Raw genomic sequence first — 26,649 nt, 5'->3', positions numbered from 1 at the left:
GGTGACATCTGAAGGTAGGCTGAATTCACATTGGCAGTAAGGTTGCATTTGCTGCGTTTACCCCTCACTTACCTCTCACCAGGAACCACTGCTGCTTGAAAAACTGCTAGGCCTGAAAAGCCCAGCACTTACTGTCTGGTACCAATCTCAGGTGCCCAGCACTTACCGCCTGGTACTAATCTCAGGTGCCCAGCAGTTATTACCGGTTACCAATCCCAGGTGCCAAGTAGTCACTCAGGAGGGGCATTTTATTACTGCTAATGTGAACTAAGCCGAATTTGTTAGGCCACATTGATCACAATATTACACTACTACAAGAGATTACACTAATAAATCATGGAACTCCAGGAAGTTGGATTAAAATACACAGCACTAGACTGGTAATACAAAAAAAATGGAAAAATTATACATTCTAAAAAGCCAGGCTATAGAAAGTTGGAACAAAGTATAGGGGGTAGGTAGGTAGAACACTGACACAATAGTAGGGGTTACTGGATACCTATGGTATAATTAACTAGAAGCTCTAAAGTTGCTCTTAAGGTGTCTAGCCCCGGCCACTTTTTTACCATCCGCCTACAGTTTCGCCCCACCCGGTTGAAAAACAATTCTGGGGAGAACACTGCTTTGTCCAAACTTTCTAAATCCTATCCCCTTAGTATGTCCCAAACTGTCCAGTGCCCCTGTATTGAGACCTAACTTTTCAGTTACTACCTAAAAACAGGCGGGAAATCACTGATTATTGCCTAATTGTGTGTCTGGCTAAAAGGGGTTGCTGAGAACACTACCTAGCGTGACAGAGGGGTAATCAGGGTATTAAATAAGTTCTACCTTTTCCTTCTCTGTCAGAGCTTTTTCTTTGTCGGCTTTTATTCCATCCTCCTCTCCAGATTCAGACTCTGTGGACACCGATTCATTTGTGTTGTCCTCTTTATCAATCTCCTGTAGTGCTTTGTCCTGTACAATCATACAAAAATATGAATCCAGCTGTATAAAGGATTTGTCAGAAAGCAAACATTTAAGTGAGATGCATACATTTGAAGTTGCCATTATCAAACACTTTAGAGGAATATTGGTTCCACTGTATTAGCATAAATAAAAAATGTTGACTTAAAAGTATTGTGAACTTTGCCTCATCTGAACTGGGGTCAGAAAACAGTAGCTTACACAAGTGGTGTTCCTTTAATACACTAAATCAATAAATTAACATTTCAATAAGCATTTTTTTTTTGCATATTTGCTTTATTTTTGAATTTGGAAAAAGCGGTCTACTTTTACGATGTTGATATCAAGCCTGGAAGCCAGGGACAGCATTAACAATGTATTAGAGGCTATTTCCCACTAGTCCGAAAGGTTGCTGCTACTTGCTGACATCCTGTATTGCCAAACTTTTCACACTATAGGAAAATCCAATGTACACACCAGTAACACATGGAGCATTTAACCCCAATTATTTAAATTACTTACCACTACTTACAAACTTTTGCTGGGTTCTAGGATTTACCCTTTTTGTACAAACATTTGCAAAACACAAAGAGAAAAGAAGTATTAAATTTGTACACAAGCCTCTATTCTAGCCTATACGTACCACATCTATTTTATCCCAGTATTCATAATCGAGTAACTTTCGTTTTGGTTGTTTGCTGTTTTCTTGTTTCTTTTCATTTGAATCTTTGCTTCTGCTCTTTTTCTTTTTTCTGAAGTCCTTGTTTCTAATAGGAGGGAATGCCTGTAAAAAGAGCAAATTTGAGTTTTAGTGGGTGTACAATCCCACACCAGAGCTACTGCACAATTGGTGAAAAGCGTAATGCTGGTCATGAGAAAAAGGTCAGAACTGCGTGAATGATAATGTCTTGCCCCAACAGGACAAAAAAGTAACTGGAGGATAAACTACAGAAGGCATGGCTCTCCAGAATTGTGGGTTGAGTGTTGAGTTGAATGAAATATATATAAGCTAACCTTTTTTTTAATACACTGCAGAAAGTAGGGACTGAAAGTGTCCAGAATTGAGGGGATAACCAATATTTTCTAGTAGTATATCTAGGTATAGAAGCCATGGAAGCAAAAGCAACATAGAGTAATGTCCAAAAATGTTGGTATGGGATTGTCCATGCTTTTCTATAAATTTGGTTCTCAAATCCTCAGACAATTGAGAGTGCTCTAAAATTTCAGAGAGATGTGAAAGACAGCAAGTGATTAACATCAGTTCTTTCCTCCAAAGGCTGTGCTACCGAGTATTAAGTTGAGGGTGCCAATAGTTTTGTCCAGGCCATTTTTGACATTTTGTGTGGAATGTCTCAGATTTTTTTTTTCTCTGCTTCTTTTTTTTTCCAGTGCCAACAAACAAAATAAATGTGACAATACCAAAGCATTTGTAATTACAACAATTTTCTGTTAGTGGTACAATTTCTGACATGCAAGGGTGCCAATATTTTCAGCCATGACTGTATATATCACATGTATCTTCACCATGCATGTAGGACCTTTGTAAGGTTTAGCTTGGTAGACAATGGAGATCAAGGCAACAAAGGTCAAGAAAAACACAATCAAGTTTTTCAGGGTTAATTTAAAAGAAATTTTATTTTTAGCCAAAAAAAGATCTCTGAATGCCAGGCAGAACATTTTTTAATATAAGCAAATGTCTGTGCCAGGCCTTTATCTTTGGCTCACCAATGGTAATCTGCTACAGCCCTAATGGCCCACTGTGCCAATGCACCTATTTAGGGGATTCCAAGTGTATTACTCAACCTATTACCACACACACAACCGGTTCTTTTTTATCCCTGCAATTTTCCCGACCTGAAAAAAAGCTAAAGCTTTACCTTTATATTGGTATGTTATCATAATGTGCTACAAAACTTGGCTCTATCAGACCCATCGTGTTAACATAACATAGATACATAGAAGGACAAATATGACTTATAAAGCCAGCATTGTGTGAGAGATCATATCCTCCTACTGCTTTTATTGGCTCACACCTTACCCAATGCTTACAACTCAAATCTACCCTCTTACTGAAAATTCAGTGCTTTTTATTTTTACCTTGTAGCTTAACTATTACAATGTACTGTCATTCCACACTCAGAGGGGAATAAATCAATTACGTAGGATGATAGCTGTGCAAATAATAAATTCTGAAAACCATATGGCCACAAGAGGCACTATGTTATTATTGTTATTACACAGTATTTATATAGCACTGACATATTACGCAGCGCTTCACAAATCTATAATCATGTCCCTAGCTGTCCCTCAAAGGGGCTCACAGTCACGACAAACTAAAAAAAACAACACCCTATATAAAGTGATACAGTAAATGGTGAGTGATATCCTAACTGGGACAACATTGAGGATGTATAATCCTGCTACATTGCTTTTTTCACAGAGAAAGGTAAATAAATACAGTAACATGATCCATACAGTAAATAAAACTACCTGCTTGGGCTGCCAACTTATCTAACAACATACTTACAGTATAGCTATATCCACATAGATTCAATATGCACAGTTTTCCAAACCTGGGTATGGTGAGCATTGTCATTTAATCATGAAAGTGACTGATGGACAATCTACTATTCTAAAAGGAATATGAAACGTTCTGATGAAACAATTGGGTATTGAGAGTGTATATCGCCATATCTTGTTTACTAAGCAAAGTGAATTTTTGCTTCATATACTTCACTTTTTTACTACTGTAGTAATCGAACACAATAGTGTTTTGTACTGTACATGAAGAGACTTGTATTGCTGTATGTTACTCATCATAGAAGAATAATGATCATACAATACTGTAAGACACACAGTGATGTAATACTATTATTGATATATTGTGACACCAATGCAGGATTGGTGGTGAAAGGCAGATATATTAGCCCAAGATGTGAAGTAGCAGGTGAAAGACTCTCACCTGTGAGATAATTAATGAAGAAGTACTGAGGGTGGGGATATAACATAGAGCCAGGAGCTCAGTCAGTAGCTCTGTTTGGAGACACAGACAGGTGGACTGTGTGGGGGAGCTCTGTTTGGAGAGACACAGACAGGGGCTCTGTGTGAGGAAGCGCCGTGGAGAGACACAGACAGGGGTTCTGTGTAAGGGAGCTCTGCTTGGAGAGACACAGACAGGGGTTCTGTGTGAAGGAGCTCTGCTTGGAGAGACACAGACAGGGGTTCTGTGTGAAGGAGCTCTGCTTGGAGAGATACAGACAGGGGTTTTGTGTGAGGGAGCTCTGCTTGGAGACACAGACAGTCGGTCTGTATGAGGGAGCTCTGCTGAGAGACTCAGAAAGTCGGTCTGGGTGAGTGAGCTCAAGTCGGTCTGTGTGAGTGAGCTCAAAAGTGAGTAGAAGGTTGCTGAAAGCTTGGTTTTGAGCTGACAGGGAGAAGCCCTTCAGCTGATAGACAGGGACGTCTGATGTATAGTAAGTGCTGGACAGGCAAGGTTTTCTTTTGCTGTTTTCTTATTTTATCTGCAACCTTCAATTAACCTGGCTGCAAGCCAGCTTAAAGCTGATACCTTGGTGTGTGATCTGAGTTGGATGAACCAGACAAGTGTCCTTTGACCCCAGCAAAGGCGATCCTGAGCGTAAAGTATATATACACAGTGAGAGAAAGAAGTGTTTGATCCCCTGCTGATTTTGTATGTTTGCTCTCTGACAAATAAATGACCAGTCTATAATTGTAATGGTAGTTTATTGCAGCTGTGAGAGATAGAATAACAACAAAAGAACCCTCAAAAACCCTGTGCTCAAAAGTCAGAGCTTGATGTGCAATGTAATGAGTGAAATAAGTTTGTTGATTTCCTATCAACCAGCAAGATTTCAGGCTCCCAGGTGTCTTCACCGTATGCAGTTAACGAGCTGAGATTAGGAGCACCCTCTGTAAGGGAATGCTCCTAATCCAAGCTTGTTACAGTACCTGTATAAAAGACACCTGTCCACAGAAGCAATCAATCAGATTCCAAAGCAGCCATTATGCCCAAGACCAAAGAGCTGATTAAGGATGTCAGGGACAAGATTGTAAACCTACTCAAATTTGGACTGGGCTACAAGACTATCGCCAAGCAGCTTGGTGAGAAGGTGACAACAGTTGGCGCGATAATTCACAAATGGAAGAAACACAAAATAACTGTCAATCTCCCTCGGTCTGGGGCTCCATGCAAGATCTCCCCTCATGGAGTTGCAATGATCATGGGAACGGTGACAAAGCAGCCCAGAACTACACAGGGGGAACTTGTCAATCATCTCAGGGGAGCTGGGACCATAGTCACCAAGAAAACAATTACTAAGACATTGCGCCATGAAGGCTTGAAATCTTGCAGAGCCTGCATGGTCCCCCTGCTCAAGACAGCACATGTACAGGCCTGTCTGCAGTTTGCCAATAAACATCTGAATGATTCAGAGGAGAACTGGGTTGTTGTGTGGTCAGATGGGACCAAAATTGAGCACTTTGGCATCAACTCGCTTCACTGTGTTTGGAGGAGGAGGAGGAATGCTGCCTATGACTCCAAGAACACCATCCCCACCGTCAAACATGGAGGTAGACACATTATGCTTTGGGGTGTTTTTCTGCTAAGGGGACAGGACACCTTCACTACATCGAAGGGACAATGGACGAGGCCATGTACTGTCAAATCTTGGGTGAGCACCCAAGGGCACTGAAAATGGGTCCTGGATGGGTATTCCAGCATGACAATGACCCAAAACACATGGCCAAGGCAACAAAGGAGTGGCTCAAGAAGAAGCACATGAAGGTCCTGGAGTGCCCTAGCCAGACTCCAGACTGGTTGCTAGGGAATCAAATACTTATTTCACTCATTACAATGCACAGCAAGCTCTGACTTTAGAGCACTGGGTTTTGAGGGTTCTTTTGTTGTTATTCTATCTCTCACAGCTACAATAAAACTACCATTACAATTATAGACTGGTCATTTCTTTGTCAGAGGGCAAACATACAAAATCAGCAGGGGATCAAAAACTTCTTTCCCTCACTGTATATATATAGTACATTTGTCTTTTCATACTCTTGATCAGTTCTTACTCTGACTAAATAAAGAAATATAGCACTTTACAAAATATTGTCCACACCAGTAGCACTATCTGCAACAAACTTGCATGTTTTCCTTGTGTTCACTTGGGATTTTGCCAGGCCTCCATTTCCCGCTCACATCCCAAAAATATGCAGTTAGATTAACTGGTTCCAATAGAACCGAAGTTGGCGTGTGTGAAAAACATGGTATAGTCTGCCAGGTGTTACACTGATACAAAAAGGATGAAATAATAAAACTAATAATCTACATAAAAAATAAATAAATAAATAAATAATAAAAAAAGAAAGCAATACAAAAGCCGGACATACATATCGGATATTCTGCAAATGCATATGGTCCTAGTACTCACCTCCTCATTTGAACCAGTCTGCTTTCTCAGGGAGGCATCTTTTTCTTTGATATCTTTTTCCCAGCTTTCCAATTCTCTCATAAAATCCTGAAGTTCCTCAGAATTCTGTTTCATCTGCAGCTGCAGTTCAAGAGCTTTATTTGGAGTAGACATGACGGACGATGACAGATTTGGCAAAAAGAAACCTTGGCAATAGAAAACAATCATACTGGTTATCAGTACTAGAACTGCATAAAGTTTGCAGCTACAAATCACATTTACACTTATATACTTCATAATACACGCTAAAGTTTTACCTGTCCTGGGGATATCATAACTACACAAGACAAGCATAGGGCTTTGTCCTATCCTTGTACCAGCTACAAATTCCCATCTACTGTACAGATCTTTCTAGAATAACTTGTGAAATACACACTGACTAAATCCTGTTCAAAGATGATATAATCATTGATTGAGCTGAATTTATTCTTCATTTTGTCAAAATGTAAAACTCTAGTCATTAAAGCAGAGGTCTTAGTGAAAATCCATTCTGAAACATATTTGCTTAATGAAAAAAAAAAAGGTAACCGGGCTCCACATGTAAGAAAAATAAATCTAGTAATACAGTGTTCTCCCAGCCCCTTTTATCTGGGCACACCACCAGGTTCTAATCAGTAGCCACCCGGCTGTTTTTTGGGTATTCATGGAACAAATCAGTCACAATACAGGGGTCACCACCCGCCTACAGCTTCTTCCCACCCAGCCTAAAAACATTCTTGGGAAAACACTGAATTATATAATTATTAAAAGTTATGGATAAAGTACAAGTGAAGAGCCCATAAAGTTTACATCACCCACATTCTCATCATATGAAGTTACGGTGAACATTCAATCCTCCACCTGTGGTTATTATCACGCACTATTTAGGCAGCCTAAGACTTACGGGCTGTTCACTTGTACTTCATACTAGGATCATTTCCTGCTGCCAGTTTACTGTAATTAAACCTATTATTATTTACAGTATTTATATAGCGCCATCATATTATGCAGCGCTGTACATAGACCATAGTCATGGCACTAACTGTCTCTCAAATGGGCTCACAACTTACCCCACCACAGACATATGTCTTTAATACAGTCTAAGGCCAATTTTTTGGGGGGAAGCCAATTAACCTAACTGCATGTTATTGGAATGTGGGACGAAACCGGAGTACCCGGAGGAAACCCACGCAGACACGAGGAGAACCTGCAAACTCCATGCAGATAGTGTTCTGGCCGAGATTGGAACCTGGGACTCAGTGCTCACCAGAGCCATTGTGCTGCCCACTCCTATACCCCCTTCCCTTTTTTACAGATCTATGTGAAATATATATAAAAAAATCTATTTAAATTCAAATAAAGGTATTTCTTTTTTGTTCTTTGTTTTGTTCTTAATATTTATACTTTTTTCCTAGATACGTTATAAACATTTTAAACAGAGGAGATGTTCAAACTAGCAGTGAGGTTGTGGTGTGATTCTGCTTCCTCATTTTACTTGACCACTGCAGCAGCCCAATAGAGAATGGGCCTGATTTATTGAAGCTCTCCAAGTCTGGAGAGGGTACATTTTTATCAGTGAAGCTGGGTGATCCAGCAGACCTGGAATGGATTTGATAAAAGTCACTTGCTATATGTTAGCAAATGTTTTCAATCTTGGACCAAATCCATTCCACGTTTGCTGGATCACCCAGCTTTACTGATGAAAGTGCATTCTCTCCAGCCTTAGAGAGCTTTCATAAATCAGGTCCGATGAATGGGGGCACCAGGAAGTGGTTCAGTAATACGCTCTGCCGCTAAATGTGGTTGGCTGAGCAGCTGGCAAAGTGTCAGCTTCTAGGTGCTGCAGTGCTATTCTCTATTCTGAATAATTTTGTAACTATTTTCATTATAGATACAGACGTAGCAATGTTACTAACCTTTGTTATATTATTGATACATCTTTGTTATATTATTTTTCATATTATATAAATTATGTTTATAACTATATTTTAAATATATATTTGCCTAACTTCAGATTACTGACAAATGGCTACATAGCAACATATTAGATTGTCTTTAGGTGTTATTTATTGAAATTGTCATGTTTGCCATCATATATGGTTATGAAGATTTACCCACACTTGTCTTGTTTTGTTTAGGAAATATCCATTTAACACGTTTTAAACAAATACTGATACTGTTTTAATATGATTTTTTATTTGTGATGAGAATGATGTAATGGCCAATTTTTACCTATCTCTTAAAGCTGTTATTTAGATGCTGGTTATTATATATTAAGTATTTTATATATAGATAATATTCTGCTGTCTATGGGGGTCTATTTACAAAGAAGTGAATCTGATATTCACTAAAACAGTCCCTGCTGGAGAATCATCCAGGTCTATGTGTTTTAATGACAGTAATTGATTTTTCAGCAGAAAATGTTTCAGTGAATGGCAGATTCCCTACTTTGTATGTAGGTGTCTAAAAGTTCTGGCGAAAAATAGACGGTGAAGGACAAATGACTAATCGCCAGTATTGCCTGGGGCCTCCCTGCCGCTGATCTTTTCCCTCATCACTGACCTGTTCTCTATCAACGCTGCCATCATATTAGAGGCAGGATTTTTCTTTCTCATGTCAAAGCTTCCAGTAAGATCAGCACAGACCAAACATTTTAGGCAGCAGTGCCTTCGATCTCACACTGCAGATATCCTGCCATGAGGCTGTAAGCATAGGAGTGCCAAGGTTGCACATCTGAGTTAGTGCACTGTTACCTTTCAGCAGACAAGATGGGATTTCGGGGTGCATTTTGTACCTTAGGCTGCAAGAGAGAACATTGTGGCAGTAGAAGGGTCTGGTCACATGACTGTGACAGGTCACATGACAGGCTGTGCTTCCCTCTATGGATCCTTTCTATTTTGAATAGAATCTTGTAGCTGCAGCCAGCAGGGCATTGTGCCGTCCCTAATAATATATGGGAAATGCATGGTACAGCTCTATAAATGTGGCCTAGTGTGGTCAGTCAATCTCTCTGGTGGTGTCTTTCTCCTGATAAGCTCCCATTAAATGGTGACTGGATAGGCTAAGATTGCTAATACACAATTCAGAGCACGCTGGCTGATAGCCATTATAGGAGGCTGTGGCCACCCACACATTAGACACCACACCCCAGTAAATGCCCGGACTGTTGCCCCTCCTGTTTGGTTGTTTATTACCCCCCACATCCACGTGACCCGGGTATGCCTGTAACCTACCTGCAGCTCCCACTCGTCCGCAGCACAACTCTCACTTCCTATGTACGGGTTCCCAGCATGCCATGCGACAACACAGTCACCATGGAAACGGAAGCAACGGAGCATGCGCTTAGAACAATACATCAGAGCGGGAATAAACCGCTTCGGTCAGTTTGGCGACATCTCATTAAGGTTTCCCGCAAAACGCTTTGTAATGAAGCGTTACCTATTGGACGATATAGCTGACATATTATTAATAACTAAATAATAACTTTATTAAAAATAAAAGATTCCCTTCTTGCCCACAATAAAAATGGCAACCACGAAATCAAAGACGTCAAAGCACTCGTCACTGCTGCGTCTAGTGACATGCCAATATGGCGCCCCCCTGCTCAGGTCCAGATGGTGACATGAGACAGCTGTAAAGGTGACAGAGGGGCCCATGGAGGAAAACAGGTCGGGCCATGGGTACCCTGATTTCCCAGAGAGGCAGAGCTGGGACAACACGAGGGATGTAGAGCTGCCTAAGGCCAATCATGGGGCTATGTCCAAGTGTCAGAAGATGCTGAGTATTACCATGGAAAGAAGTATGTCACACTCAGTTCCTCTCCCTCCACTTATGTTTGTGCAGCTTGATACTATACTGAAATATTCCGTGTGAATGGATGCTTTCCTCTATTCTCTGTGCATGTCCAGCCACAACTATGTGTGGGGAAAGAGTTAATCACCATCTATTATTAATAAATAGTATTTGTATAGCGCCAACATATTACGCAGCGCTGTACATTAAATAGGAGTTGCAAGTGGCAGACAGATACAGACAGTGGCACAGAAGGAGAAGACCCTGCACCATGGAGCTTACAATCTAGAAGAATCACCATAACGTAATCAGATTTTTTTTCTGCTATCCAGAGCTCTACATATAGCTTTCCCCCTCACTTCCTGTCCTGATGATAACCTTTCCAGACAGGAAGTCAGAAGAATATTTTTATTAAGAGTGGGGAGAAGGCTTGAGCTACTGACCATGTTTCTCAAAACAGTTGTCACTGGGATAGAAAGTGAAAGTCTCCTTAAGGCTCAGACTGGCATTGAGGTTGTGGTATGACTACTACTTAATTATGCCACGGGGGAGATGCTACAAGTACCTTCTACTAGCTGCACTCCTATACATAGTTAATGGGGGTGGTAGCAGTTCAGTACCACTCATGCCCACCCATTGGCTAATTGGGTGCCACATGGGGTTGCTTGATCTCGCCACAGTTGTAATCCTGCCTCAAGACAAAGAAGAAAAAAATGATGTGTTGTAATTTTTTCTTTTTACTAAAATAAATCCCACTTGAATAAAGTTACCTGTTACCACAGTAAACGAAGAAAAGACTTACAAAAAACTTACCATGTCATCAGATGTGTTACAGTTTTGCTCATTTAAAGATTAGTTGAACAGTGTAGTATAACATTTAAAGTTACATAGTAAGTCAGGTTGAAAAAAGACATAAGTTCATCAAGTTCAACCATTAGATATAAAACCCTAAAAGACATAGTTGATCCAAAAGAAGGCAAAAAAAAAACCTTGGTACAATTTGCTTCAACAGGAAAAAAATGTTCTCTTGATTCCATGAGGCAATTGGATGTTCCCTGGATCAACAGTCACTGTTATTTTTACTTTAAAGCCTTAATACCCAGTTATATTCTGTGCTTCTAGAAAAACATTCAGCTTTTTCTTAAAGCAATCTAGTAGTTGCTGAAACTACTTCCTGAGGGAGCCGATTCCACATTCTCACAGACTTTACAGTGAAGAATCCCTTCCTTATTCGGAGCTTAAACTTCTTTTCCTTCAAACGCAAAGATTGCCCTCTTGTTCTTTGTAATGATCTCAAAGTGAATAATTGGGAAGAAAGTTCTCTACATGGGCCATTTATATATTTATACAGGGTGATCATATCCCCCCTTTAATGCCTCTTCTCAAGGGAGAATAGATTCAGTTCAGCTAATCTCTCCTCATAGCTGAGCTCCTCCATACCTTTTATTAGTTTAGATCTACTGGTACTTGTCCCCTTGATGGCTGTTGTATCACTGCAAGACCCAGTAATGACATAGGGGGGACATGGGGAAGGACCTGGTAAAGGTGATTTTTAGTGATGATTACCCATGGTTAGAAGCATGCTCAGTTACATTGTCGGACAATGGAGCAATCACTGTGCTTTTTCCAATTAATCTATTGAGGCTCCCCCAGGCAGTAGAAAGCTGCTACACTATGGTAATATTTGTTTTTTTCTCAAGTATCAGATCCCTTTTTTTTACCTATGACAGCCAGTTTTGGCAAATAGTTCATATAATGGCATACATTTAGATATTATTTTTGTTGTTTATTAGGTCCATATGTCAAGTTACTTTTAGATGCCATGAAACAATCTGGCTGGTAAGTCACTTATAATAAATACACAAATGGGTGAAAATTGTCTTTTTGTTTAATAATACCACATAAAGTAGTAATTTTGCAATAATAGGAAATCGCTATTCATTTACTATTTCTTACACAATTTATTCATTTGGGCATTATTACTATTTACTGTATGGTCATATAATGCCCAATGGTATACTAATGATGCTTGAGGAAACCATTCATTTATGTTCTGTTGTTGTATTGGTTTCTACATTTCGTGTGTGTGTGTGTGTGTGTGTGTGTGTGTGTGTAAAATGCTTTTATAGAAAATGTACAATTTGAATCAAAGTGTCATATAATGTATGAGAACAGACCTTCTGTGGCAATGGTATAAAATGAACCACTCGCAATAATTGAAGCCTAGGAAACTTCATATTCCACAAAAACGAATTAGAACTCTCATAAATAAATGTGTTCCACTTTCCAGTTCAGTTTCCAAGGACAGACATTTTGCTTGTGAAGACTGTCATGGATCAGTAAGTGGAGGTTTTGATGCAGATACTTCAGAAGTAAGTGAAAGAATTAAAACATTATTTCCCAAGTCATTAACAATAACAATGTAAGGAAATGGTTTCATGGAAATTTGGCAAACAATAATGCAAAGTTGTGTAAAACACATTTTGTCTTCTGTTGTATAACTATTGTAACATTTACTTATAACATAGACTTTTCAGTGGTTTGAAGTTTATAGTTTCTTTCTGAAAGCACTGTCCTGGGACATATGCTTACAAATATCTTAGAGGTCAACCTTAAACAAATCTAAAAAGTCATATTTATCATAATCCTGTTATTTGTTCATCCAAAAATTGATTTGAAAACAACCTAAACTGTGCCTATAAAACTCTAGCAATGGGCAATGAACTAGTCAACACCATTGACTGAAGTTTCCCTACCTCTGATATTTCCCCCATTACTGACTTACGGTGGTTTATTCTGTACTGAGTCTCTGGGCCTGATTTATTAAAGCTTTTCAAGGCTGGAAGAGGAAACACTTTTATCAGCGAAGCTGGGTGATCCAGCAAACCTGACATGGATTTCTTAAACGTCATTTGCTATTTGTTAGCAAATGTTTTCAATCCTGGACCTGATTCATTCTAGATTTGCTGGTTCACCCAGCTTCACTGACGAAAGTGTATCCTCTCCAGGCTTGGAGAGCTTTAATAAATCAGGCCCTCTGGCTGTGTGCAGGTGGTCATCCTGGTGGAAGGGCTGGGTATTGCTTTGTAAGCCCCACTGATGACTTGTATGGTTGCCAGTCCACCACAGTTCAAAAAATTGGGCATTGACATTTTTGTTTTAATCTGGGTGCGATGGGACATCAAATGCATTTGTGTTGAAGTGCACTGGCAAGGTTCATTGGGGTGCAGTTCAGAATGAATATTATTTTTCTGCACTTTCAAAACAGAATCTAGGATTTGTTGTAGATTGACCAGTGCCAAATTATAGACTTGTGTGGTTTTAATCCTTTCAATAAGCATTTTTTTCTTTATTCCCAGTTGTTCCATATCTGAGAAACTTTTGATTGAATCCTGCATGTAGTTAACCCTTATTTTCTGCCCATACAGATTGTATTGTGTCAAAATAATATAAACAGTCAAGCCCATATGAATAGAGTGGTAACACATGAGTTGATTCATGCCTTTGATCATTGTCGTGCACACGTTGATTGGTTTACCAACGTACAACACTTGGCATGCTCTGAGGTATGTACAGTATTCTTCCATTCTAAATAATTATTTTGGTAACTAGGTTATTGTAGTGTTGCCATTTACTTGTATTAAACAATGCCACCAGTGGTCAATATGGAAAATTCACAGGGTAACTCTGACAAAAACTGACTTCACAATTTTAGGTAGATGTCTGCGGATGCTGATAATCCAGACCTAAACTTTTTAGGATGCCAAAAAGTTATATATAATAATAAAAGGCACATCAAAAGCAGAGATGCAACATGTGCTGCTAAGCATGAGATCAGCAAGTTTTTGTCAGACATAATACTAAAGGCTAAAACATGCAGCAAACATACATCTGCATAAATATAAACATTTTAGATCTAATTTGCCTGATTTATTAAAGCTCTCCAAGACTGAAGAGGATACACTTTCATCAGTGAAGCTGGGTAACCCAGCAAACCTGGAATGGATCTGGTCCAGGACTAGCAAATTACTTTAAAGAAATCCATTCCAAGTTTGCTAGATCGCCCAGCTTTACTGATGAAAATGTATCATCTCCAGCTTTGGAGAGCTTTATTAAATCAGGCCCATTATTGTAAAAAAACAGACTTTCAGACCACAACAGAAGCACACCATGGGTATAAATGTATTGTATCAATATATGTGCTCACACAGGCATTAGTGTTTAATAAGACTTCTTAAAATTATTCTGTGACCATAAAATATGGTAGCTCCCACTGGAGAGTTTATGTAGAAGATTTTAAATAGACTATCATCTTCCTTTACTATACTGTCACTGATATGAAGCTAGACTGCTGCCAGAAGTTTGAAAATCCTGACCTTGCATTCAGGATCAGTGTGTCACTAGTGAAGCTTGGGTAATACTGAAAGCCTGTATGTTTAATAAAAAAAACAAGTCAACCCTAGTATCTACCCTAATTTAAACTAGTTCTATTTAAAGACTCATTCTTTGGTAGGCACTGAAAGGAAAAACTAAGTAATAGGGACAGAGCAAAGCAAGATAACCATAGAACCAGACTCCTTGATTCATTTTAAATTCGAAACCTGATTGGCTTAATTTAGCCTTGTACATCAGTTTACTTGCTTTATATTATCCTCAAATGCACTTAAGTTACATTTTTCTGCAATTATTTCAAGTAAACCAAAAATGAGTAAACATTTGTATTTTCTGTTAATACAGATCAGGGCTGCTAACCTAAGCGGAGACTGTTCAATCAGCAATGAAATTAGCAGATTCAATTTTGGACTCAAACAACATCATCAGGTATGTGAGATATATTCTTAGTTTGTATGCAACCATTCTACCTCTAATTGCATATGGAATTATTTGGAGTTAAGCTAAATAAAAATAAAACAAAAGTGATGAGGGAAAAGGAGCCCCAAGTAAGTGCATTGAATGATACCGAGGACATCTAGGGGCAGTAAAAAATACTGCAGATTAAAAATTAAATTTTGCAGCAAATGCTGGTTTTGTTCTTTTATCTTTTATTAGGATATTCATTTTATCCTGTTGTTTTTGCTAGAGTTCATCTTTAATATAAGTTACACATAAAATGCAGGTTTATTATGTAAGTTTATTTTTATGTTAGTACAGCTCCCTAAAGACTTTTTCCTTTAAGACTGTGGCAGAACTGTTTTGTTCCGTGAGTAATTGGCAAGATGAACTAAGAATGAAATATAGCAGCCATTGAAACCAATATAACAGCTGATATTATGCTTCCATGAATAGAATGCAACACTTACCATATACAATCTGTTTGTATAATCTTCTTTAGACCTACCAACAGGGTGAGCATTTTCTGGTCACCAGAGTGAATTTGTACTTCATGGCACACTTCTAAATGTAAAGAGCCTAAATGCCATGTTACAGTTGAGATGAGTTGTTGACACCAACATGATTGCTATGCAGAGCCGAGAAATATGATCATGTCACTCTCCTGCTAAATGAACAAAGCATAGCTCTTCCCTGGACAGTGACATTTTACAGCTTTCCATCAGTGGAGGATCAGAGCTTTCCTCATCCAGTCAGTGATTAAACGATCTGTGTAATATTCTCTGTCCTTATCCCTAGGGAACCCGCCAGTGTGACCTGGGTCACAGATACACAATGCTGGGAGTTGCTTTTATAAAGCTTTTAAGAGATGTTCACTTCCGAGAAAGTTTCAATCTAACTGAAAGTCACACATGTTCCATAAAATGACGGTTGGGGCTCTGCCAATCTGTTGGTCTGCCATGAATCACCAAATCAAGGGCTGCTTATCTTACTATAGTGAGGGTGAAGCAAAAGGAGAGGAGACCACCCTTCTATGTCTCAATGTATGGCTAATTAACACAAGGAGTTGGTCATCTTCACCCAATTGAATCCCAATTTGATGCTAAGGGACAAAAGGTTGATTTTGATTGGATTTTCCACTAGGACCATTTGGTACAGACCATGTAGTATCAATGATTTCTGAGAAATAAGATTGTTTATTCAAATGATCATATTGTTATATGTATAGCCAATGTAATACAGGATGCACATGATAATACCAGACTTGATCTAATACTCTTCTGTTGAAACAGGCTTGTGTCAGAGATCGAGCTCTTCGTTCTATAATGGCTGTAAGAGACATCAGCCGAAAGGCAGCAGAGAGGGCTGTAGATGAAGTCTTTACCTTGTGTTTTAAGGATTACGAACCATTTGGCCGAATCCCCCACTGTAAGAAGGATGCAGATATGGCACACAGAGATTTTAAAAACAGGAACCGATATTCTTCAGACATTTAAGTGAAATCCGATCAATAATGTAATTTTCAATTTGCATATTTTATGAACTGATAATGTTTATTCTTTGATTGTTTTCATATAAAAGATCTTGTGTTTGTGACTTTTTTTTTTGTTAATTTTTTTATATTTAAAAATGTTTTGTTCTGTTGGACAATTTTCATGTGCAATAAATTACTAAAACAAAATGTTATTTTTGTGCCATGAACCCTAAGGTCTGAGTCTTGTTGCTATTTTTTACAATTCTAGTCTGGGCACCTCTACCTAGTGTTACAGGTGCTGCAGGAGCACTGCATTGACACAATTACCTGTGATGACCAGGTCCACCAGAATTATGGAGTGCTGCTTCAGGGAAGATAAGCAAAGCAACCAAAACACAGACAGCAGAAACATAGGATATGGGCCAGGGAGGTCCAGGACAGAAAGTAGGATAATGGTCATCCAACACATTACATGACCAGCAGACATAATCATGCTCAGGAGAAAAGTCCGAGGTCAGCAATGGTATACAAACAGCAATTATGAATTTGGTCAGTAGAACAAGGCAAGGTCAACATTGGTCAGCCATCAACGTGCAGGAACAGGAGGGCAGTAAGTGCAGGAACAGCAGACTGGATCTTAGTCAGAGAAACAGGCCATGGTCTGTGGTGGTGGGATGCAAGAACAGCAAAGAAAATGGTCTGGGCAGCATTGTGAAAAGACAGAGATCCAAACACAGTCAGAAATAGGGAATCCGAAAGCAAGTCACAAACTAAGCTGGTTTGGATGACAACAAATCACATTACTGCTTAAGCCCAATCAGCACTAAGCTAAAAGAGAACTGACCTTTTTATGCATCACCAATAAGCATGTTCATGTCACAAAGTACACATGCTTGCAAACCTAATAGATTTTTGCAGCTGTCCAATGTACAGTAATCATCTACAGTGAGGGGTGTTGCAGCGTCATTCATTTTAAATGACTCTTTAATGTATTTCAATATATGTGCATTGTAACATGCTTCAATGCAATGGGGGGACTACTGTAAAGGTGATTTTCACTGTTGTGGGGGGCTCTGGTCTTTTCAGACCCTGGGTGGCAAAGTGACATCTCTTTAACATGCATGTGCTAACTGGACACATGTGAAGGGGGCTCACAGCTTCCTCTACTCAGAGTTACACTGAACTGCCATCTGAATCAATTCTGAGATCAACTGGCCACAAGAGATTGGTGAATATAACATTTATGCCCATCAATCTCTATGCCTGGCATCTGAAGACAGAATGTGGTGATAAGGTCTGGTACCCACATTAGTAATGAATGGCTGGGATCTGTGACCTGTAAGCTGCCATTTATTATGCCCCCTGCCTCCCACCATGTTATCAGTGCACCCTGGGATGGAGGGACAGTAAATAACACATATAAAGTACAATATATAACTACACATAAGTACCCAGAACAAGGTACAGATTCCTACTGCCCCAACTATAAAACTACAAGCCCCAGTATAATATACTTCACTTTCTGATGTCTCTGTAGAACTACAAATTCCTCCACAGTTCTTGCCCCACTTACCTTTCTGACCTGGTAAAAAATACTCCCCCAGCTGTTCTCTCCACTCATCCAATGACCTAATAATGACTTCCTCACTCATAACCTCATCACACGCACAGCTCCAAGATTTTTCTGGAGCTGCCCCAACTCTCTGGAATGGTTTTTCTCGTACTATTGGGCTTGTTCCTACTTTCTGTTCATGTAAAAGAGCACTCAAAACCTATTTTTTCAAACTTGCCTACCCATCTTCTTCTGTCTTTGGAATCCCTCACTACTTCCCACCACTACATATCCCCCTCCTATTGTGTGGTAATTATCCCAACTACTAGATCAGGGGTCGGCCAGATACGGCCTAGCCGGTAGTTTGTTCCAGCCTAACGCCTCCTGGTCGATCCAGCCTAATGCTGGCCTGCAACCCGTGGTGGAGCTGGAACGAACTACCGGAGCCGAAGCCACATGTGGCTCTTGAGCCTCTGTGTGGTGGCTCCCTTTCCTATTTACTGCGGCTGGCGTTAACACTCCCTACGCCAGGGTAAATAGGGAAATCACTCTCCTCCGTGTGCATTGCGGATGAGAGGGATTTCCCTTCAGGGGCCGTTTCTGGTGGGGGGGCGGAGCCATTAGGGCGGGCCACCAGAGCGAGTTTGGCCTAGTGTGCTCCTACCTACCCCTGACATGGCCTAGTGACCAAAAAAGATTGCTGTCCTCTGTACTAGATTGTAAGCTCTTCAGGGCAGGGTCCTCTCTTCCTGTGTCATGGTCTGTATTTGTCTGTCATTTGCAGCCCCTATATAATGTACAACGCTGCATAATATGTTGGCACTATATAAATCCTGTTTATTGATAATACCTACCAGTCCCACAACAATACACCCCTTTCTTGTGTCTCTGTAGAACCAAAAGTCCCAGCACACTGTATATCCATGTTTCATTACTCCATAGAACTACAAATCCTGGCACACAATCCTATCTCTGTAGAACTACAAGTTCCTGCACTAAGCTGAAGCTGGCTGTTACCACCCCGTTAGCTTTCCACCCGGGACATCGTTACTATGAATCTCTCATCAAATAACTAGCAGCCTCCTTCTGTCGGCCCTCTACTAAATGTATCCGTAACATTGTTTGCCCTCAATAAAAATGGCCACAGCTCTCCCGAGTGGATGACGTCATGTCTTTGCGTCTGAAGGTCAGGTCTGTCTCTAGTGACGTACAAACATGGCAGCCTCCTGCATAGGGTCATTGTGGTGACTCCAGATCATGGCAGAACAGAAGCCGGCAGAAGACGATGATTTTGGCTACAATCTGTTTCCGCAAAGAAACAGAAAAAATCCTAGAGAAGAGTCCCTGACATCCAAGCTGTACTTTTTAAAGTTTAGATGCAAAACCAGGATGAAAATTGCTATGGAACAAAGTATGTGTGAGATGTTGTTTATTTCAGGTGACAGAGGTGAAATGTGATGTTTGTTACCAGCAATGTCATTACAATATAGGAAAATGTGTTTCTTGTTATTTATATTGTGCTGGATGTTAAATCTTACTTAAACTCAGAAATGTCACAAACTAGGTGGTTTTTTTTTTTAATAAGTGCAACACCCTTTTTTAAAAATAAAAAGGGTGCAGCGGCGCCCCCTAATTCTCAATCAAGTAGGCGATCGAGCATGAATGGGAGCGCAAAGTATCCGGGATACCTATGTCAGGCATCCCGGGAGGCTCTTAGGCGCATATCCGAGATGCTTGGAGCCTTTTAGTGGAAAAAGAAAAAATTGGACAATCTCACGCATGCGCAGTGAGATCTGCAAGTTTTTTTTTTTCATCCTACCTCACCTGATCTCGCACCTGGGTCAGGTGACGTAGGATAAAGAACCCAAAAGAAGAGCGGAAGATGGCGGCTCCCGGACGACGCGGGACCTGATGCAAGACACCCCCGGATGGATCGGACTGCAAGATTAAAGTTAAGTAGATTTTTTTTTTCTAGGCTTTTTTCAGCTTAGTTCCTCTTTAATGTAAAATGCTGCCAGCACACGTTCAATTATTGTCGCTGGAAACAATCTTCCAGGATCATTTCCAGCAACTAAAAACTGGCCGATGAACGAATGAGCACTGTACATAAATGCCGTTCTGTTTTATGGAGAGGGGTCGGGGGAGAATGAGCAAGCAGCACCCTGATGTGCTTTCCCTCTTTTACTTCTATTGCGATCATTCATTAACAATCGCTCGTTGATCTGCCCGGACAAAACGACAACAGGCGCGTCTGCACACATGTCAGATTCTTGCCCGACCATTCTTATCAGGTGACAATCATCTGACATGTGATAGGAGACTGTATTTGTTAATAAACATGACTGCTGATTTTAGCTGTAGGGGTGAGAAGATTTCAAGAACAAAAATTCTTAAAGATGAATTCCAGGCACAAGACCTACATGATTTGGAGGTGGGTCCCTTAATGCAGTTCTGTGAGCACTGATTGGAAGTACAGCTCCTGCTGTGCCCTAGATGTAAACTTTTCCAGCACTTAAAGAAAGCTTTCTTTACTGGAAGAGGGAACTAGACCATTTCCTATTCTGTTGACATGCAGTTTGGACGCGATTAACAATTCTAGATATTCTCTATAGCAAGCTTTCACTTTTTGAGCTCAGTTTCTTTTTAATCATTTCACTGTTGAATCCATTTTTTCACAAATATAAGATTGGATATAAAACACTTAAAACCACAAAACATTTCTGGAAAGTGAAGAACCCATAAAATGAAATGATGGTAATGAGGAAGTTTTGAGTCGAATAAATGGATATGAAATATATCAAGATGTAACATTGCATGGTGACAAACTATGACATTCAAGATTCCATAAAAACACTTTTCAGCTTGTCAGTGTAGAGATTGTGGAATTATTGCTCTGCTCAGTCATAATGAATATGCTTTGTGAAAACATCATTTATGTACTGTATGTGTGTGTAAAGGAATTGAATGAAACTTGTTAGGGAAATGGTGATTCTCTAGAAAGAGGTAATATATTTTTTATTACAAAAAAACTAAAATATTTTTATCTAATTACTCAAATTCTTATTTTGTGGTCATGTAACAGGTCATTATTAGTCTTTCCCTAAGGAACAAACAAAAATAGTTTTGGCATGAAAGGTTATTGTTCAGGTATCCCCTCCCCATCCCTCATTGTTGTGTGTGTGTGTGTGTGTGTATATATATATATATATATATATATATATATATATATATATATATATATATATAGCTCTGTGTATTTCTCTGTACAGGAAAAAGGAACTCTGAGTCATACAAATTTTCAACTTTGTATTCCTAAAGATGTGAAAAAAACTGAAAAGAGTTCATCCAATTTAAGGATTAGACCTCCAGCGAGATCCAGCAATCCTGTATTGCTCCCGGGGGCTGGCATCATGCCAGCCATTTAGTACTTGCACTTTGGTCAAATAGAGCTAAAGAACCAGCGTCTGCAGATTTTGACAGCAGGTGGCAATGAGCCGTACTGAACTCCTCACTGGTACCCCCATTCATTCTCTCTGCACTATTGTCTATTCACCACAATCTCACCACTAGTCTGAGCACAGCCTAATAAGGTTAAAAAGATCTAGAAGGACCAAGAGTGCTACCTAGAGCACATGTCAGGATTTACAGCCCCCTTGTATTATAATTATAATTGTAGTGTGCCTAAATCAGTGGAACACTGACTTTTCTATAAAGTGTGAACTGTACAGTAAAATGCCTGCAGTAGTAACAAAGTGGTTAGGATGAACCACATCATCAAGTGTTGAATAGCCGCATAGCTTGTAGCTCGGCAAGGACACAAATGTTTGACCTGTCACTGTATTTTACAAGCTGTCTCTGCATTTTGTATCCTAGTAACAGGATCACTTTTTATATCTTTACCTATATCCTAACTATATCAAATGCGTGCATAATCATGAACCATTTTGCCTTTTTTCATCAGATCCACAGGTTAAAATACTTCTAGGTGCCATGAAACATGCTGGTTGGTAAGTTATTTTTTAAGTTTCATAAATAAACTGAAATGTCTTTTTGATGTCAGTGATTGTCTGCTGATTTGAAAACAATACTGTTTGCACTCTCTAATGACATGAAGCACCCAGAAAATATATCATCTAGCCTTAAGGTCAAACAAATGTTCAGTTTATTGTAGCACAGGGGTTGTTTTCTTTCATGTATAAATAATAATATTAATGTGATTTTGTAATGTTAGCATGCCCGCTAGTGATCTGTGAAGAGTGAGAATTTTAGTGATATGTTCATTGTAAGCAAACTGCAATGGAGGGATAGAGATCAGCAGGCCATAGGCACAATAAGCAATACCCTTTTTTTATATATTAAATAACGTATAGATTCTGTCATTTGGTAATGTGGTTCGCTATACAATACACTATCTATCACAGATCTCAGAAATCCTGCAAGATACAAATTACACTTTCTACTACATTGTCTTTTTTACAGTTTAATACATTTAAATGATGTATTGTATAGTCTTTATGATTAATCTCTGTGTATTTTTCAGTACAGCCTACAGGGAGAGACACTTTACTTGTGAAGAATGTGATGAAAATGTAGGAGGAGGCTTTGATTCAGCTACATCTGAAGTAAGTCAGCACTGAGAAGAATAGTGACATGATTCATGTAGTTTGTGTTTGCATCCATGACATAGAGATAGAAAGATAGAGTATTCATTGGAGTCTGAATGATCCAGCAAATATAGAAATTTATGGAATAGAATTGGTCCAGGATTAAAAGCTTTTGCCAAGCTATAGCATAGGATTTTTAAGAAATCCATTCCAGGTTTGATGGATGGGTTCTCCCTTCATAGTCCAGTCTTGGAGAGCTTTAATAATTCAGGCCCAAAGTCTGCAAAGCGAGTGTGTGTAGTGAAATCAGAGTAATACAAGAGAGGGCCATATGCAAGTTGAAAGGTAAGGTTGGATTTTAGCTTTAAATCCAGTATATGGTTGTAAAAGTCTTTTGGGCAAAAAAAACATAACAGGCCTCTTCTAGGTGGAGTTCTCAATGAGGGATACATATATGATACATATAATGCAGGGTGCAGTAAAAAGATGCTCATAAAAAAACCTTCAGAGAAAAAAAGGTGGATTTCTGGCATGTTTTTTTATATTAGTGTGGTGGCTGTGTCCCCTTCTTAAAAAACAGAAATAGTTTTTCTGCCACTGTACTGTTGCATGTTTCTTTGTATTCCTTTTAGCACATATATTATGCATGTGTTTAAGACTGAATTACATTTCTTTTGGGCATTTGTGTAAATTGTTATATTTGGTTCTTCTCTTTTATTTATTCCTCTTACAGATTGTATTATGTCAAAATACCATAAATGACCAACGGAGTATGAACCGGGTGCTTACACATGAGCTGATTCACGCATATGATCACTGTCGTGCAGATGTGGATTTCTTACGTAATATTCGACACTTAGCTTGCTCTGAAGTAGGTATTTTATTTGACTAATGTTCTTAAGTTAAGAATAAATGTTCACCAAACTTTTTCCATTTAACTTTAAAAAACAACATGTTTCAGAATTCTGCAAATACTTTTTCCTTGTTTAGTGTAGCTGTTTAGTTTGAAATCAAGTTACCGAGGAAGTCTACATTGCACGGATGAATGGTAGTCCCATACTTCATTGTAGTACTATCATAGTATCATCATTGTTTATTAGCGAGTGCTTACTGTGGTTTGAGACACTAGACTGGGCTATGGATTCTTTACCCATCCCACATGATAGTGTTGGTGCCAGCAATCAGCCCCCCAGAGCTGCACAATATGAGGATAGAGAGAGAGTCCCATGCTCCCCATACCTGTACGTATTGGATGTTTTCTGATTGTGAACGTAATCTGACATGCATTTATTGCATGTTTGGTTTGGTTAATTTTAAAGCCTTGGAAGCAAACATGACATTTGCAGAATTAATCTAAACCTTTGATTTTTTTTTTTTCTTAGCTATTTTTATTTCAGTATGCATTTTACATTAGAAGCACATACATGGCTTTGTCTATTTGTCATCCAGGGGCAGGTGGTGGAATCCACCACATTATCCTTATTTTTGAGAGATTATACTGTAGAGCAGTGTTTCTCGTCCAAGGTTCCTCCAGATGTTGCCAGGGGTTCCTTGATCAATGAGCATTTTGTGACTTGTCAGTCAGTTTATAAGATTCCAATTATATTTTTGGCTTTCTGTACGTGACTATTTTTCCACTGGCCAGCAATGCAAGAAGCGATCTTCCCAATGATCACCATGCTACCGCACTGTGAATTGTTGATAGGGTTTCCTGAAAACCTGAGTGTTGTTTCATGGGGTTCCTCAATGTTGAAAAGGTTGAGAAACACTGCTATAGACTATTGTTTTCAGGCATGCCTTTTACATGTTATATTTGTTGTGCTGCTGTTGTTTTTGTTTGCCTGGGAGTTTTGGCACCACATATTTAAAATGCTGCAGAATAATTTGATTACAATTGCTGCCTATAATTGATTTATAACATAGCTGTTGTTTCTTTTGCAGATTAGAGCTGCCAGTCTTAGTGGAGACTGTTCCCTCACTAATGAAATGTTGAGGTTAAAGTTTGGGTTAAAACAACATCACCAGGTAGGTATATTTCTTGCACGAAAATTAGATATAAGTATATGACAATAAGCTACCAGGTCAGTATTATTTAAGTGCCCACCAAAAATCTTATCTAAGGATTATTCATAGTAAAGGTTTTCAGTTAAGTATTATAATTTAGTAAACCGCTGCTATTTCGTCACCTTGTGACTTTTTTTTATTAGTCCAAAAGTGACTTTTTATAAAACTGAATATCTTTTTTTTTTTTTACCAAAACTGAATTGATATGTTTACCGGGTAAAACCATAATGCGGGCGTTTCCATAGCTGGATAATTTCCTGACCAGTTGGCAAAGCTTTTTTTTTTATTTTTTTTGGATTATACAACTCTTGGTAGTGCTAAAACATCTCAAATAGTAACTGGCATATTTATACTTTTCCTAAGCAAATCATAACTAATCAGTCTGGGTCAGGAGTTTAAAAAAATATTCTTTTCTGTAACTGTTCGCTATTCAGGGTGATGGGGAGATGGGTTTGAAAACAGACTCCACATGGATCTCCCAGACTTGCCAGTGGTTCTAGACCAGGCTGGGTATAATTGAAAACAAAGTTTGCAGAAAATCAACAAATTTAGGTGTTAGTAGCCTTTCAGACCTTAGAAACAAGGATGCTATATTTAGAAAGCTAAACAACACTGTCATCAGAAACTTTAAACTAAAGAGGTTTTTTTTTTAAATGTTTGTAGTGAAGTTGATTTTACTATCATCTGTTTTTTATGTAGACATGTGTTCGAGAACGAGCTGTCAACTCCATTCTAGCTGGAAGAAATGTCAGTAAAGAGACTGCAGAAAAGGCCGTGAATGAAGTGTTTGACTCGTGCTTCAATGATCGGGAACCCTTCGGTCGAATTCCTTATAATCAGTCTTCTGCACAAATGTCATACAAGGAGTTTATGAATCGGGGGAGGTATTATGGTAATATCTGACAAAAACAAAATAAATGGAGGCTTAGTGAATGTTTTATAAATGTTTATTAAAGCTGTTTGTTTAAGGGGGAATACATATGTTACCTAACAAGATGTGTACAGTAATTTGTTTTCAGGTGTAACGCATATAATGATACATTTTTAACATCCATGGTTCCATGGGTAAAAATAAATAAATTATAACAATAATTTTTTACTTCTTTTTTTGTACCAAGGATTTGCTATAGTACAGGGTACACATTTGTTAAAGAATAAAGGGACATGTAGGCTTCCATTTCTTACCTCGACTTCTAAAAATGCTGGATTGGCTTCCATACTGAATTGTTTTTTGGGCTTCAGCCCAAAAACAATTCCTTTTTCTGATTTTTTGAATTAGGTATTGAAGCCACTTAACTGGAACATTTAGAATTAAGTCAGCAGTTGCAGTTAACATGTCTTCTTCTGTACGGGTGTACTTTAAATATTAACAAATGTGAACTCCAACCATAAACAATATTTACATTTTTAATAATCGCTAATTTATCTCAACCCAACTTCACCTCTAGCTTGTTATCTTTCATCAAGACCCATAGTTTTTCCTCCATCACCTACCACAAGGTTTTTATAGAGTGTCACTGCCCTGCATCTTTTTTTTTTCCAAAATAATTTGTTTTGTACTATGAAAAATATATTGGAGGAGTGTGATACTATCCATTTGTAGCAGGTGAGTGGTTACAGTTGGATAAATCTCATCATTGGACTCCTTTGGATGTACAAGAAGCCAGCATCTGGTTCAACTTGTCTACAGACAAACTTGAAATATTATTTTTTTTGTGGAAGACTCAAATAAGAATATTTTTAGGCTTTACATACAAGTCATTTTTAAATCACTGACTCCCCCAAAAAAAATTAAAATGAGGAAAATAAGACATTTTTATGAGCATGCTGCTGAATCAAATGGGATTAGAGCATCAGCTTAAATGTGAGTATTGCGCATTGATTGCAAAAAAAAAAACTGTTTTGCATGACATTTTACATTAT

The 26,649-nt window shown here is 38.8% G+C and overlaps 3 protein-coding genes across 6 annotated transcripts in view; 2 read left to right on the top strand and 1 right to left on the bottom strand.

The window, feature by feature from the left end:
• The window catches only part of RPAP3 (RNA polymerase II associated protein 3), a 29,122-nt gene extending 19,368 nt beyond the window's left edge, over positions 1 to 9,754 (bottom strand). Inside the window, exons 1-4 of the mRNA XM_072401433.1 lie at positions 9,644 to 9,754; positions 6,393 to 6,577; positions 1,586 to 1,726; positions 829 to 954 (exon numbers count right to left, since the gene is read on the bottom strand). Of these exons, the coding sequence (XP_072257534.1) occupies positions 829 to 954; positions 1,586 to 1,726; positions 6,393 to 6,545 (420 nt within the window). The 5' untranslated portion in view covers positions 6,546 to 6,577; positions 9,644 to 9,754. The remainder of the gene's footprint in view (positions 1 to 828; positions 955 to 1,585; positions 1,727 to 6,392; positions 6,578 to 9,643) is intronic.
• Positions 9,755 to 9,989: 235 nt separating this feature from the next.
• Positions 9,990 to 16,713, top strand: LOC140323960 (mitochondrial inner membrane protease ATP23 homolog). 4 transcript variants are annotated; one of them, XM_072401429.1, is made up of 6 exons: positions 9,990 to 10,209; positions 11,996 to 12,041; positions 12,493 to 12,574; positions 13,631 to 13,768; positions 14,940 to 15,023; positions 16,325 to 16,713. In XM_072401429.1, exons 1-6 carry the CDS (start codon positions 10,065 to 10,067, stop codon positions 16,526 to 16,528), a joined length of 699 nt encoding a protein of 232 aa, XP_072257530.1. In that variant the 5' UTR covers positions 9,990 to 10,064; the 3' UTR covers positions 16,529 to 16,713. The 4 variants fall into 4 exon arrangements, with proteins under 4 accessions (XP_072257530.1, XP_072257531.1, XP_072257532.1 ...); XM_072401430.1 differs by lacking the exon at positions 11,996 to 12,041 and having other exon boundaries at positions 10,069 to 10,209; XM_072401432.1 differs by lacking the exon at positions 12,493 to 12,574 and having other exon boundaries at positions 10,125 to 10,209.
• A 2,548-nt stretch (positions 16,714 to 19,261) lies between these two features.
• LOC140323959 (mitochondrial inner membrane protease ATP23 homolog) lies at positions 19,262 to 25,818 on the top strand. Its single transcript, XM_072401428.1, has 6 exons — positions 19,262 to 19,469; positions 22,020 to 22,065; positions 22,599 to 22,680; positions 23,396 to 23,533; positions 24,604 to 24,687; positions 25,426 to 25,818. The coding sequence occupies exons 1-6, from the start codon at positions 19,316 to 19,318 to the stop codon at positions 25,627 to 25,629; spliced, it is 708 nt and encodes a 235-aa protein (XP_072257529.1). The 5' UTR covers positions 19,262 to 19,315; the 3' UTR covers positions 25,630 to 25,818.
• Positions 25,819 to 26,649: the final 831 nt, after the last annotated feature.

This window comes from Pyxicephalus adspersus, chromosome 2 (assembly GCF_032062135.1).
Source record: "Pyxicephalus adspersus chromosome 2, UCB_Pads_2.0, whole genome shotgun sequence".
Classification (NCBI taxonomy): Eukaryota; Metazoa; Chordata; class Amphibia; order Anura; family Pyxicephalidae; genus Pyxicephalus; species Pyxicephalus adspersus.
Note: the sequence above shows the minus strand (reverse complement) of the source record. Positions and strands in the feature narration are given on the sequence as shown.